Source organism: Podarcis tiliguerta (genome assembly GCF_965153285.1).
Source record: "Podarcis tiliguerta genome assembly, chromosome: 3".
Classification (NCBI taxonomy): domain Eukaryota; kingdom Metazoa; phylum Chordata; class Lepidosauria; order Squamata; family Lacertidae; genus Podarcis; species Podarcis tiliguerta.
In genome coordinates, this window is record NC_139536.1 from 81,240,042 (window position 1) to 81,255,527 (window position 15,486).

Sequence of the window (15,486 nt, forward strand, 5' to 3'; positions counted from 1 at the left end):
AAGGTGAAGAGTCTGGCAGGACTGCCCAGCTATTGCAGTGACCTAATACAGTGGTACCTCGGGTTACAAACTTAATTCATTCTGGAGGTCCGTTCTTAACCTGAAACCATTCTTAACCTGAGGTACCAGTTTAGCTAATGGGGCCTCCTGCTGCCACTGCACCACCAGCAAGCAATTTCTGTTCTCATCCTGAGGTAAAGTTCTTAACCGAGGTACTACTTCCAGGTTAGCGGAGTCTGTAACCCGAAGTGTTTATAACCCGAAGCGTTTGGAACCCAAGGTACCACTGTACATTGTAGCATGTTATATATGCTTTCCTTTTCCTTTGCTGTATGCAGTCAACTCCTTGCTCGGTGTTTTGAATTATGGAGCTTTAACCATAGTCTTTTCTGTCTGGGTCTTCCAATACGAAGAGCCAACGGCTGACTAGCCCTGCAGCTGTTTTTAGTGTTACACTAATGCCAGGCATCTGCAAACAAATCTTTATACATCTTGCGGTGATGAAACAGGGAGGGGCTAGCTTTGCTATCAGAGTTTATCCTGTTGTGGAAGAAGGCAGCTGGATTTTTATAACGTGGTTGAAAAATTCACTGACTGGGTGAGGGGAGGTAGGAGGCAGGAAGAAGCACCACCTGACCAAAATAGATAAGAAAAGGACCTTTCAAACACATGAAGCATGAGATAGGAGAGGAACCTCCTGCTAACAACACAAGCGCCACCCAGATACCTCTTCAGATATCACAGGGCTCCAATTCCCATCAGCCCCAGCCAGCACAACCAATAGCAGTCCAGCAGCATCTGGTTGAACTAGCTACCTCATTCCCCTTCCAAAATAAACGAAACCAGGCTAATTGACAGCAGGGATTTTTCTTTGCTAGCAGCTACAAATGGAAGGATAGTTTTGCATTAAACAGCCATCATGTCACAACAGAAGCACTTGCTAGGGCAATGCATATGATGTGACTGATTTAGTCATAAGCAGGGGTGCCTGGTAAGCCCCCCAAATATTTTAAATGAAGTGGCCAGGCCTCTTCAAAGTTCTGTGGTGGTTTCTCGCAGCCCTACCTGGTAATGCCAGCGATTTAACGCTATTCCATTGGCCTATGGCCCTTTCCTACGGTATAATCGCTATGCCATAGTGGAGCACCTCTGCTTCCTTTGCTGTGTGAGGGAACGCGTGTCTGTGTGTGTGCTCAGAATAAAGGAAATCTGACACAATAATGCCATTCATCACATACCTCTGTGTTCTTGCATTGCCTATCAACAGATATCAATAGATTATCAATAGGCTGGGATCTCTTGGTCTTCTTTTCAGGTGCAGGCCCCACGGCTTTCGCAAAATATATGCCTTCTTAAGGAGAACAAATGCAAAACAGCCAACTTCAAAAGGATTTACCTTTCTAGTTTTGTGTGTATCTGGTTCAAAGGCTCCACCTGTTGGCCAGCTCAAATGGAACAAGTGCTGTACATCAAAGTACTGCCGTTCCTGTCTTTTGCTCAGTAGGCATTTAACTTGATTTTCTTTTTTAAAAAAAATAACAATTGACATCTTTAAAAATGCCATTAGATTCTTGCCAAACAAGTGTGTCGTTGGGCATATTCCCATCAGATATCAACACTTTGCAAAGAACTTTGCAAATTAAATATGTGGCAATAAAAAATGAGGGACAATTTGCATTCTTAGTTATGATACTGCCACCAAAATTATGTGGGAACTAAATTAAGTCCAAAACCCATTTTACTGACGCATCTGTTTACCACAAAATAGATACCTGTGCTGCTCTTCTTAAGTGATCAGTCAGGGCTTTACAATAGCTCAGGCATAGGAAACCTGTAAGCCTCTGGATGTTCTTGAACTCCCAATTCCTGTCAGCCCCAACTAGCATGGGCAATAATCCGGAATAATGGGACCTGTAAATTAACAACATCTGGAGGACCACAATTTGCCATTCCTGCTGTAGATGAAACTAGGCCTGGATGGTGTGGAGGGGAGAGATTTTACAAAGGGGAAGGCTCCCCCACTGAGAAGGCTCTCTCACATGACACCACAATGCGAGCAGCAAGCCTCAGCCAGAGGTTGTAGAGCCAAGAAAGCACAGCCAGTTTTATGGGGAGCTAGGCCTTGAAGTGGGCTTCACTACGCTATGACTTGTGAACGTTCCTTGCACATATAAACAGTGGAATAACTCAGTTGGTAGAGCATGAGACTCTTAATATCAGGGTCATGGGTTTGAGCCCCACGTTGGGCAAAAGAGTTCTGTGTTGCAGGGGGTCGGGCTAGATGACCCTCATGGTCTCTTCCAACTCTACAATTCTGTGTTTCAAAATACAACAGGCCCAATCCTTTTGTGGTTACTACTTTTTTGCAACTCAGTATGACCTCTTGGTACTTGTACACTATTTGTGTCTTCTACTCTAGTATCTGTATCCAAGCAAGACATGGACCACCCAAAGCTTGCCTTTTTTCCTGTCTCCTGTGTGTGTTTATTCAGTGATTCATTTAGGTAACACTGGCTTGGATCCAAGGAAGCATTTGAGAGAGTGGATGGCGCTTTCACTTGCGCAAAGGGGTGGTGGTCTTGGATTTCTGCCGTTTCCTCCACACAGCTGCAGCCCCCAGGCCACATCAAATGCTATTCTGGAATATGCCCCTGACTCTCAAGAGAAGCTTCTTTTTCGGGTGGCGGGGAGGGGATGAGGCTGCAGGAAAGCCTCTTTCCATGAGCAGAGCAGAACTCACAGTTCCCAGGCTCTACACCTCTCTGTGAGAAATTTGATTCTTAATCTAAGGGGAAAGCTAGACCTGACTATGCTAGATGTGATCAGTTTGACAAGGCACGCCTGTGATTTTTGGTTAGCAAAAATGTAAGCAGGGATGGTGAATCTGTCAATATCAGTTTCTCTCAGTTTCTCAGTCTGAAGTTCCGTTATCCACCTCTTTTTATTTTAATGTCTTTGTGAAAATTCACCAGCATTTTAGCACAAATTTCTCCTTATAAACACATTTGCATTCAGTTTCCCCAATACACATTTTTTTGCAATGCATTTTTGTATCTTATTTTCAGTATGTGATTTTTAAAAAATGCATACTTTACCCCCAGTACATGCTTTTTTGAGCATGCCTTGGCTGCAGCAATGTATTACAAAATTCAGAGATGTGCAAATTTTGAAAGGAGGCTTGCATTATGGTTCCCATGTGGTTTTGGGAAGTATGAATTAGGTAGATTCACCTTTCAGTGAGAGATGAATCATTTTTTTCCACTATCCCAACAGAAGGGGCCCTGAGGTGAAATGCGACCAGAGTGTGGAGGGGGGGGGGAGAGTTAACCCTTTGCCCCTGCTGCAGTCCTGGTTGGAATCAACACACACACTTGCAGGTCACAAAGGGAGGAAAGCTTCTGGTGCCAATGGGAGCTTTTCTCCCATTGCAAATTTATTTTGTTTAAAGCATTTCCAAACCACTTAATATTTCAAAATTTCTAAATAGTAAGTTCTATGTACAATATAAAAACGATGCCTTTTAAAACCAAAGTACAGCTTAACACCAAGGAAACAGTGTAACAGCATATAGCAGCAACTAAAACAGAAATTCAGGGGATTCATACATGTAAATCAGTTGCTCAGAAGGGAAGGTGGCCCTCAAGCTGCGTAATCTTCCCCATCCTTGCTCTATCCACACCTCCTGAACTTCATAGCTGCAGTAGTTGTTTCCCCACCCAGTTTTCCATGTTCACCGTTGGAATTGTGTCCTCCCCCAACCCAATGGGATGGCAAAGAAGCTGCACTGCTGCAGGACAGTGGATCATCTGAAGGACAAAACAGGCAATATATTAAGCTTTCAATGTGTAGTGTTTTTCTTCTTTTAACAATGCCAGTTCCCTAGGATTGGAAACTCAGGATTAGAGGATTGCCCCAGAGCCTTGTTCTTCTTCTTTCTTTGGTCTTGGTCAAATGGCTGCAGGCTTTACTCAGCATCATAACACAGTTACTCGACTTGAGCACAACCAACAGATGCCCATGGGCGTCCTTTCGTTTTCCTGAGAGCCTCCAGCAATCGCTGGAGAAGAGAATAACACTGCTCTGGTTCCCCTCAGCAACTCCAGCCACTGATAAACCTGATGGACACAATATCTGCAGATGGCTAAATTTGGCCATGAGAGCATTTATAATAACCGGCGAGGGCAAACCGCGAGTCAGCTGGTTTGTCCATTGTGATGCCTTAATTCCTGAAGCATGCAAGACATATCGCAACACACTTTGATCTGTGTACATAATCTACATTGACCTTTCGATTTTGCTTCTTGTAATGCCAAGGATCACGGAACCGTAGGCTTGCGACTAACCTTCCCCTTTGGTGCGATAATAGAGAACAAGGCTCCTTTTCAGTGTCAACAAAACAAGAAATGATATCTTTCAGCCCTTAAAAAGTCTGACAACATCAAGCAGTGTATATAGTTAATTCCTGGTCATGGGAATTTGCTGTCCCCAGGCCAGACTACAGATAATGAATTATGTCAGTGAAAAGGCTCTGGTGGCCGGTTCTTTTCACAGAAAAAGTGACATCATCTGTGCAGCTCTCTGGCAATAAAGCCGAACCAAAAGCTATATGGCAGGAAATAACAGACAGATGTCTTCCAGGGTGCATTTGATCTGTTTCAAAGCCTGATGTAAGAAGTAACAAAGTGGGGCTCTGCTGCATCGCCGCAGTTCTCGCCTCCTCATTTTGTCTTCTGAACATTTGGAGGCAAAGCCCCCAGCCCCATTGGAAGTGCAGTTTATATATATAGTTGCATGCACATGCACACACACACACACACACACACACACAGAGAGAGAGAGAGAGAGAGAGAGAATAATATAATAGACTCACTGGTTTAGATCAGAGGTCTGTCTGGCCCAATATCCTGCCTTTGACATCAGACTTTATTAGTTGCTTGAGGGTGTGTGCAAGCCAGCACAGCATTATTATGTAACAGAGTTAGTCCATTCATTGAATTGGTATAACTGGTACTTCACTGGGCTATTCATTTGTCTCTCCTGAATAAGCAACAGGGATGTTGTTGTGTTGCTGATACATGGGAAAAAGTTTTAACTGTATATTTTATCTTTTAAAAAGACATCTAAGTAGTGGGGTGTGCCTGGTGCTGCCTGGAAATCTGTAGAAACTATTTTTTTAAAATGGATTGTGTAATTCGTGAGTTTGGATATGTCACACCAAAAACCGGGCAAAGTCACAACACAGTTGTCCTCCATCTTGATTAAAAATGGTGCCCAGCACCCAAACTTTGATGAAGACTATGACCCCTGCACCTCATGAACCCTCATGCTGAGTTTGGTGACAATATCTTGAGAGGCGCCCAACAAATGGACAAAGTCACATTTTTGTCCACTATCTTGATTCAAAATGGCACCCAGAAACCAAACAGTGACAAAGCCTGCCACCCCCACCTCAGAAACCTTGATGCCAAACTTGGCATTGCCATCTCGAGAGGTGGGTGGACAGACAAGCAAACCACTTTCCAAATATATAGTACAGTACTTAACCCGCGGTACCACTGTAGATGCAAGTGGAGAACCTCGAGCCTAGGGGTTGAATGTGAGCCTCGAGACCTCTTCATCTGCCCCTTGAAACTCTCCCCAGGTCACATCCCTCACAGGCCTTGCTCCATACCCAGAATTGGCTGTCCTTGAGGCCTTATAATGCCTCATGACTAGATGGAGGATGGAAAGTGGCCTTTGTGAGTGTGTGTGGAAACTCACATACTGTAGAAAAGAAACATTTGCATGTTTTTCTCTGCCTGCATTTGCTGCTGGCAGACCCCAGAAAGTTGCTCAGAAGCAAATACAGTCCTCAGGTTGAAAAAGGTTTCCTACCCCTGTATTGCATCAGGGCCGGTTCAAAATATGAAGCGTGCCTGGGCAAAGCATCATCTAGTTGGCCTTCTGTTGTGTTGATGGGCTCCTTGGATTTTCTTGGTGGCAGCAGCATTCCAAAGGTGGAAGCCGCCACTTAAATTTCCCACAAAGCCCTGGGATACCCAATATTCCCACAAAGCCCTGGAATACCCAATATTCCAGTGTATTGTGAGAAATTAAAATGGAGACTCATGGTCCCAGTTTCTCATTGTGAAGTGTCTAGGACAGGTTTTAGTGGTGGTGGTGAACAACCCTGTGGGGAGTCCAGAGGCCTTAGCAGCTGTCCCAGGATGCTGATGCTGGGCCTGTATTGCATGTAGATATGTTGTCAACATGGATGATGAACATCTGAAAGACACATGCCATACTAGCCTAAATTGCCAGAAACTGAAGAGAACTTTTCTTTTGACTGTGAGAGATAACGTTTGCAGCTGCCTGAGAACAGGCACCTGAAATCCTTTAGAGGGCTACCTTGTGAGTTTTTATTTACATTCTTTGTCAGGCCCAGTGCACAGAGTCTTTTAAAATTTAGAAAATGTACCACTGGTATGACCGCAACACTGCATTGGGGATCCATGACCTTATCTTATTTCTGATTCTAGTACGCAGCAGCTGTTGCACTATTAATAAACGGAATGAGGACTACAGAGTGCTCATGTCCAGAGTTTGACAGTTACGGGTATAGCATAATCAGAAGAAAAAGTCTGGACTTAGTAAACTTTGATCCCCTGTTTCATGGTGCCTGTAGTCGTGTACCCCAAGCTGTGCACATAAGGGCTTGAAGAGCCATCTTGGGAAGTTAATAATATCCAATAAATCTTGAATGATTTCATGAAGAACTTTATTTATGAGTGGTGCTATTTGTCTTTAGCATTGCTAGGCTCCTTCCATGTGCAATGGTCATTATATAATTGAAGTAACAGATCTCTTTTAACAGCAGAGTTCAATTATTATCTTACACGGCTCATCAGTCAGCTAGGAAACAAAGTTGTTGGTGGCTAAAAGGCAATGATGCTTTTAAGCAAAGAAACAGTTGGGCTTCATGAGCATCTTATACTGAACCTAAAATTAACTAGCTAATGGGCTGTTGATTCCACCCAGGGAATGCTCAGATTGCTGATGGTTAAACAATTATGTATGTGTTGCAAATCAGTACTTTTAACCCAAATAATTACTACAACAGCATCCTATGCAAAGCAAGTATGCCAGAGCTTTGAAGACAACATGCTAGGGACTAGGAATGCCCCAGAAGTATTTGCTTTCCTGGATCAGACCAGAGGCCCATCTAATCCAACATTCTCTTTCTAACAACAATCAGTAAACCTTTTCTGGAGGCCCAGCATGCCCAGGTTCTTTCAACTAGACTACTATCATGTGTTCAGTGTGGGGCTGCTCTTGAAAGCTGTTTGGAAGGCACAATTACCGGTAGTTCAGAATTCAGCAGCTGGATAAATAGCTACAAGGAGTATATAATTTCAGTTCTTTATGAGCTCTACTGGTTGCTGATCTCCCCTAGGCTTCCTCTTTCTCTGGGGCCTTCTGAGGCTTAAAAGACATCAGCCTGAGTCTGGCGGCTTGAAACATCTTCCAAGCCCCACCCTTACTTAGCTGAAACCAATCCTGGCTGACAGGGCTACTCATGAGTAAGCCATGAGTTTAACAGCTTCTTCCCCACAGCATGGCAAAACGATGATAGCCATTCCTTGTTGCTTGTTCCCAGCTTCTGCTTTTCTGAGGTAAACTGCATCCAAACATGGAGGTTTCATACAGCTATTATGGCAGTCAGTAGATATGACCACTACAAATATGTTAAATCCCGTTTTTCAAAGCCTTGAAGCTGGCATCAGTGATCAGCCCTTGGGTCTGCAGGCTTCTCAGATGAGGAGCAAGAATGGGGGGGGGGTCTCATTGTATGGGGTCTCCTGTGTAAACTGCTTAGAGACTGCTGTCATTAAGCTTTATACAAATTGGTGAAATAGAATGAATGAATGAAAGGAGTGGGACCCTTCCCACACTAATGATCCTATTGGAACTGGACATCCCTGCACCTTCACTGGAGGTCCCCACAGAAGCCGCCTTGGTTCCTAGAGGGCTCTCAGATGCCTGGCTACCACCCACAGGGCCTCAGATGAGGAATTCAGAACTGCCCCCAAAGCGCCCAGCTTATGCATGGACACCATTGGATACAGCCCATAGTACGTCAGCAGTCGAAAATGCTGCTATTTCATTGTTTAAGTAATTAAATAATAGTAGTAGTAATATTAATAATATTGTCAATTTGCAGGCTCGAGAAGACGTGATCCATATGCTGAAAACAGAGAAAATAAAGCCTGAAATTCTGGAGGCGCACTATGGCTCTTCAGCTCCAGAGAATGTCCTCAGGATACTGCACAGGGATGCGACCCTTGCCCATGAGAAGTCAACAGGGGAAGATGTCTATGAGAAGCCAATTTCAGAGGTAAGCAAATTACTTTAGGAACCTTGAGTCAGGGTGTCCTTTTCATTTTGACTTGCATTTGCGATTTGCTTTACAAAATACCACGACTGAAGGCATGGGCACATCCCCAACCTTGCATGTCTCTGTTTTCCTCTCTTGCACCACATGTTGCAGTGGCAACACTTGCGTACGTAGATACCTAATCTGATCCTCTACAGTGATAGTGTGCTAGCGCTCAACACGTTGCATGTTTGCAAAGTTTACGAGAATTAAAAATCTAAAAAGCAGACTTTGAGGCTGTGATTGGAGAAACACATGCCTTTGAGTAAGAGAACACAGTGAGAATTACCTCTGAGGAAACATGCATGTTCTGAATGTGGAACCAAGGGCAACAGTATGTTACCATTTGCAAATTCCACAGCAGCACAACACACCAGTGACCAAACCACTGTGATATCTGTATATAGTCCTGTGAAGTTGACTGTGTTTGCTCTCAAACAGGGATGGAGAATACTAAGCCCAGGACCAAATGTGGCCTGTTGGCCTTTAAAGCATAAGCCCCAGGGATATTGTGGGGTTTGGGGTGTGTGAATCACCCTGTGTTCCAAATCCCATTTAGTTATTCCACAGAAACTTCTAGACTTCTGATTAACTTGCTGACTCTATATAATGGATGACTATTATTACAGAATGGGTCTCTGTGCTGTGCATAGATGCCAAAGGAAGACTTTTTCCTCCATTTCTTTTTTTTTAAAAGAGGGGTAACTGTTAGCTGTCATTGAGAACATTGCCATAGTGATCATGAAGTATAAAAGGGCAATCACAACTAATCTTCTTAAACTGTTCTGTACAGTTTAATTCTGAAGAGATTTAAGAGTGAGCCTTTAAACCTCACTGAGAATCTTCCCTTCCTTCACACTGAAATCTCTTTTCTCCTTCCAATGAAATCTGAAATAGTGAGCCGAATAATCAGTCCCTTCCTTCAATCTAAGCTCTCATCAAAATCAAAATGTCAGTAGCTCATTGCTGAAGCAGCTTGGTATGGTTACAATGTTAACTGTCGTCGTCCTCTACATTTGATCTGTCGTGGGCAAAGCTAATGGGTATCAGTGGTGTTTATTACTAGTGACTGCTTATAGGCAATGAAAGAGGCCATGCCACGTTTACAGTAATGCAACATCCTTGTTCAGCAGATGTACCAATGTCAGCCAACAATGTATTTAACACAGTCCATTTTACATTTCAACCAACCAGCTGGACAGACTGGAAGAGAAGCAGAAGGAAACATACCGGCGCATGCTCGAGCAGCTCCTCCTGGCAGAGAAATGCCATCGGCGCACAGTTTACGAGCTGGAAAATGAGAAGCATAAACATACAGATTACATGAATAAGAGCGATGACTTTACCAATCTCTTGGAGCAGGAGCGTGAAAGGTGAGCATTAAGAGACAGCCTGTTGAATAAACTCAGCATTTCGGGGGTTATTCTGATGGGAAACAATGGGTTTTTCAAATACATTTTTCAGCAGAACTGCAGAATTCCAGATATCAGAGATATTGTAGAGAGGGAATTAACATTTTTAATATACTGTTTCTCACCATTATTGAACTTTTTTGCCCAACCAAAACCTATTGTCAGTTCTCTTGTACTGTTGAATCCGTATTACAGATATGGGAATAATTCATTCAAGGCTGCAGAGCTAGTCTAAGACTTAAAAAAATAAATAATAATTTGGGAACAAATATACGATCAATTACAGTTCCTCTCTGTTGCTGCCACACAAACCCTATGCCCAGCTGTATTGGTAGTAATAAAATAAAACATTAATTCAACCGCTGCTCATTTAAGAAGTGTACCAGTTTCCTGTGGGTCTGGGGTGGTCTATATGCATGTTCTTTCTTTGTTTCAAATGAAATAAAAGTGGACCACATAGTCCAACACTTTTTCACATCTGAAGCAAAGTGGCAAATGGCACCCCCTACTTCTTCAATAGTTTCCACAGCTGGCCAAATTGTTTTGGCACCCAAGAAAAGAAAATCCCACATATGCCTCTTCCCCACCCCTCTGACAATAAAACTACAATAATAAATTAAAGAACTAACAACTTGGTGCCCTTTCATGATACCCAAAATCAGATGCCTGAAGCAGCTGCCTCACTTTGCCTAATATTAGGACCGGCCCTACACACATTTTTATATAATGAATCCAATCCTCACTGATTCGCTCTGTGATTTCAGTGTGAATGTTTCAACATGCAAAGATACCTTTGGAGAAATAGTTTGGATTGGTATGTGCTAAATCATGATCTGGACATATGTTTAGTCATTGAAAAAAATAGTTCAGAATGCACACTGGAAACATCAAGCAATGTCAATTTCAATATATAAAGAGCAGCAATCTGCATAATCTCTAGGATAACCAGTAAAAGAAACTGACTGGCTTATCCTAGTTTATCTGCTGTTTTGGTAGTGGTGATGGTACTCCATAAGGAATATATAACCCAATAGACTAATATCAGTTTTATAGCACAGTCAGTCATGGTTTCACCTAAAGAATGCTGAGAATTGTATTTTGATGAACTACTGAACATTTTATGGGGCATCTTCATGACATCATGAGAAAAACATCCTTCTCCTATGTTTTCCCTGTTCAGCCTCTATTCCCCATCCATAGCTCAGAAGATTTTACTTTTTTGAAGACAATAGGACAGCTGCACACTTTCCCCAGGCATAGATGACCAATCAGACAGCTGTCCACATGTTTGGGTTGGTTGTAGCCTGTATAAATTGTTCTAGAGATTCTCTCCTCTGAGATCTGTCTCTCCTCTCTAGGAATCGTGTCTATTGCTTTTATCTCTCCCAATACCAAATAGCAGTGCTTTTATATCAGTTTCCATTAGAGTCTCCCCTAATGGGAGTCTGCTTAGCTTGAACTACCATGGCTTTCTCTAATTGCTTTGCAGAGGCACCAAGATTATGGGTCGGGGACAAAGCAAAAACAGACACATAATTCCAAAGTATGTGCAGAGTTCAAGTGGAACTAAGCTAGCAAGTGTTTATCTGTGTTCACATATTCAACGTTTGATTTTGATTTTTTCATAGTCTCTTACAGAGGGACTGTCCTGATTGGTTAAAGCAAATCACTGAAAATACAGGCAATTGATGAAATATATGACATCAGTTTTTCTGTGTAAACTACAGTTCCCATAATTCTTCAAGGGAAGTCATGTGCTTTAAATGTGCAGGGCCAGTGAGGATGTGATGGCTAGGGAGGAACAAATACACAATGCTCACTCTCCAGCCTCGTAGTTGTGAGAGAATGTCCCCAAGGGGCCTGAAAGTGGAAACACTGGCTTGCAGTTCTCAGAGCCGCTGTTTCGGAGGCCTTGGAAAACAAAACCAATGGAGCAACACTCTTCCTTATATTTCCCTGTATACGAACTGCTGAAGTTATTTAGCCTAGCGCAATCAGTTAGCTTTTACGTAAGGCTTCTTTGTAGGTTAAACCGCTGATAGTGATTGGATGTTTGAATTTTCTTAGCTCAGTATCCTCAAAGTTATTTTCTCCAGTTGAAACAGTAGGGCCCAGGTATAGAGAAACACTGATTAATTTATTCCAATACAGAGTACACACACACACACACGTTATCCTGCTTCAGTGCTAGCGTCACAAATATGGTCTTTGTTAATGCTCCTGGTTCCACCCCCTCTGGAAATGCACGGCTATAATTGTAGATATACGCAGGGGATCCTCGGACCCCCGGATCTTCCTCCTATGAAACCTTTCGCTCTTCTAATGACATTTTCTGCTCTCCATCCCAGCACCCCCAGCAAAGAAAGAACTGGCGAGTTTCTCAGTAGCCTGTGATAATACATTCCTCTCTGCTTCAGTCATCCTGGCACTGAGATGCTCCTTGGCTGCTCTTCTGGTGATGTAATGCTGGGACCGCATCACCTGCAAAGGAAACTGATCTGCATCTAATAAAGAGCGCAGGCCTCTTGAATCAGAAACGGGAGCACTGATGTTAGCGGATTTCAAACATCTCTCTCGTACCCCCCACCCCCCCTTTGTGCTTTTGTTATTCAGGTTTCCTTCTCTTCCCTTTCCCATGAGAAGCCAGCCCCGAGCCTTTCTTCCCAAAATGTTTTCATTTTGCTCCACTTTATTTCATATACATGAGATGCAGAGCGACTGTGGAGGTCTAAATTCAGAGAAAGGCCTTCTCCTATGATGGGCTTAAAATCTGCAGACTTCTCTCTCTGGGTTTGTGTGTTAAACAGAACGGTTGCTTTAAAAAAATTACAGCAACAGAGAATAAAAGGGCTATACTAGTGTCATTTTGCTGTCGACTAGTTGAAGCTTTGTCAGAGCATGTAGGCCGAGATATAAACCACTGCTTAGACTCGCGCAAGTGTGTTAACCCAGGAATAGAGACAGATTGTGTGACAGATGGAGGGGGTGCCAATTCCCGTCAGCCCCAGACAGCACGGCCAACAGTAGCTGACCCTGATCCCTGATCAAGCAGCTTTTGAAAGTTTGGTTCCACATAGGCAGTGCCTAGCGGGGGGAAGGTAGCTCCTCATACAAACAGCTCCCCACACCCCATTGCCAGACTCATGTTGCTTCTTGACAGAAAGCCGTTTTTCGTAGGATTGTTTCATACAGATAGAGAAATGCCGTCCTGTGTGGGCTGAAGGCGTCCTTCCAAGCTACTAGAGTTCCGCTCTCTCCTCCTTTTCTGGGGAGGGTTCTGTAGCAGTTCCTCCCTAACACTTGTCTTTGGCTCTCACCTTGTAGCCCCTTTTGGGGGGCTTCCACCTTGGCCTACATCCCCTCCTCTGTTGCAGGAACCACACACCTGGCCTGTGAGTCAAACCAACTGGATTTACTTTAGAGAAACCTAAAGTGGGGCAAAATTCACCTTCACATAATACACTTGCCCCTTTCTGTTGCCCCCTTTTTCCTAGTGCCTCCACTGCTTTTTAAAAGCATTGCTGGAGGCAATAGAGGCAGAAGGTGCTGTTCTTCAAGAAAAACAAGTATAGAGTCCCCTTGGGCCCAAGAAGCTAATTTTATGCTTCTTTGTAATCTGATCATAATTGGTAATTTCTAATAGCAATACAGCTATAACAATATTTGAAGACCAAAAGCCAGAAGGTGGTTTCTTATATTAGGCCTACTCAGAGTAAACCCATTGGCTTTAATGGATGTGACTAACTTGGGTCCATTTATTTCAGTGGTCTACTCTGAGTACGGGACGTGGGTGGCGCTGTGGGTAAAACCTCAGCGCCTAGGACTTGCCGATCGCATGGTCGGCGGTTTGAATCCCCGCGGCGGGGTGAGCTCCCGTCGTTTGGTCCCAGCTCCTGCCCACCTAGCAGTTCGAAAGCACCCTTAAGTGCAAGTAGATAAATAGGTACCGCTTTATAGCGGGAAGGTAAACGGCGTTTCCGTGTGTTGCTCTGGTGCCGGTTCGCCAGAGCAACTTCGTCACGCTGGCTACGTGACCCGGAAGTGTCTTTGGACAGCGCTGGCTCCCGGCCTCTAGAGTGAGATGAGCGCACAACCCTAGAGTCTGTCAAGACTGGCCTATACGGGCAGGGGTACCTTTACCTTTACCTTACTCTGAGTACAACTTAGTAATTTGGATACAATCCAGAATTTTCATCTCATACAACATGATAGATTATATGTAAACATAAAATCTGTCAATTTAATTGTGCAAGGTGGTGTTTTTTTAATGTTCAGATACATTTTCTGCCCGTATCTTCTGAAGGTTTCATACGTTCTGTTCCTTAGTTTTTCTTCCTTGATTCTAAAGCTGTGATCCAGAGCAGTGGTGGAGGGTGAGGGTGAGCAGGACAGCACTATTGGGTGTTGTGGGAATTTATAGCATTACAATTATTACTCCTCTCACTGTACAGTGATTAAAATCTGCAAGAACAAAAGAGCAGGAGAATCAGTGTGATATTCTGAGAGTTCTGGCATAACAAACCCTCTTTCATAACTGCTGCATATCACTGTTATATCTACAACACTGATTTATATATTTCTACTTTTCTCAGGGATACTGTCGATATGTTGAATTTCTTGAATTCAAAGACAATAATTTAAATGAAAGGGATGATATTGGAAAAGACACCCACTAATTTCAATCAAATGGTTTCTAATTTCCATAATGAATATTTAGAAACTGGTAAATGAAAGGAAAACAACAACTCCTAATCCAGTTGTTCTTACTTCCAGCTGATCTTTAAGACAGCAGTTTATAGATGCTACTAAGACTGGATGGAAATGGTTTTGAGCTTCTGTATGGGTTGAACAGCTTTTAAGATTAAGGAGGGATAACTAGATAATTGTAGCCACATGATAACTAGACAGGGAGAAAGGAGGATGTCAGGACAATGCCTCAAAATAGTTTTGCAGGAGGGGACCACAACTCAGCAGGACAGCACATTCTTTGCATTAAGAATTCCCAGTTGCCAGGTTCAATGGCAGGCATCTCCAGATAAAAGGATAAAGTGATGGGAAATACTCTCATCCAAGAACTTGGAGAGCTGCTGCCAGTCAGAGAGTACAATATTAGTCTAGGTGGACAAATGTCTGATTTGGTATAAGTCAGCTTCTTGTGTAGTGAGAATTATGGCCTGCCTGATACTGTTCTCATGCTGAAAATAAAATCTATTGAGCTTCCATTGAGTTATAAATTACAGCTGATTCATCTAATATTGTGAATGTTGTGACGATTTCTCTAGTGGAGAGTGAGTTGATGGCTTTAACAGGAGCTGAGAGTAGCCCAAGGATATTGCACTACAAGTTCCATTGACCTCAGTATGACTTACTGGTACTTCTGAGTAAACATGCCCAAGATTGCCTGGTAAGAGTGTGATGTATGATTCTGCAAAGTAAGTATAAAAAGGAAATGGATTTAGGCAGTTTCAGAACACCACAATTATTTCTCTGTGTGTTTAGCATAAGGATTTATTTAGTGCCAAGTAACATAAAAGTGCATGCAGCGTGACTGACATTTGAAAAGGTAAAACAGCTTTGATTTTATCTGGAACCAACAGATCATACAGCTTACAAAAAAAATATTAAAAAAAATACATTGGTAGGGTTCTGTCATATTATGAT

General features: G+C 43.0%; 1 protein-coding gene across 7 annotated transcripts in view; it reads left to right on the top strand.

The window, feature by feature from the left end:
• Positions 1-15,486, top strand: part of FILIP1 (filamin A interacting protein 1) — a 78,382-nt gene that overhangs the window by 38,805 nt on the left and 24,091 nt on the right. For all 7 annotated transcript variants that reach the window (XM_083431136.1, XM_083431139.1, XM_083431135.1 and 4 more), the window contains 2 exons: positions 8,201-8,374; positions 9,608-9,786. In XM_083431136.1, coding sequence (XP_083287262.1) covers positions 8,201-8,374; positions 9,608-9,786 — 353 coding nt within the window. The remainder of the gene's footprint in view (positions 1-8,200; positions 8,375-9,607; positions 9,787-15,486) is intronic.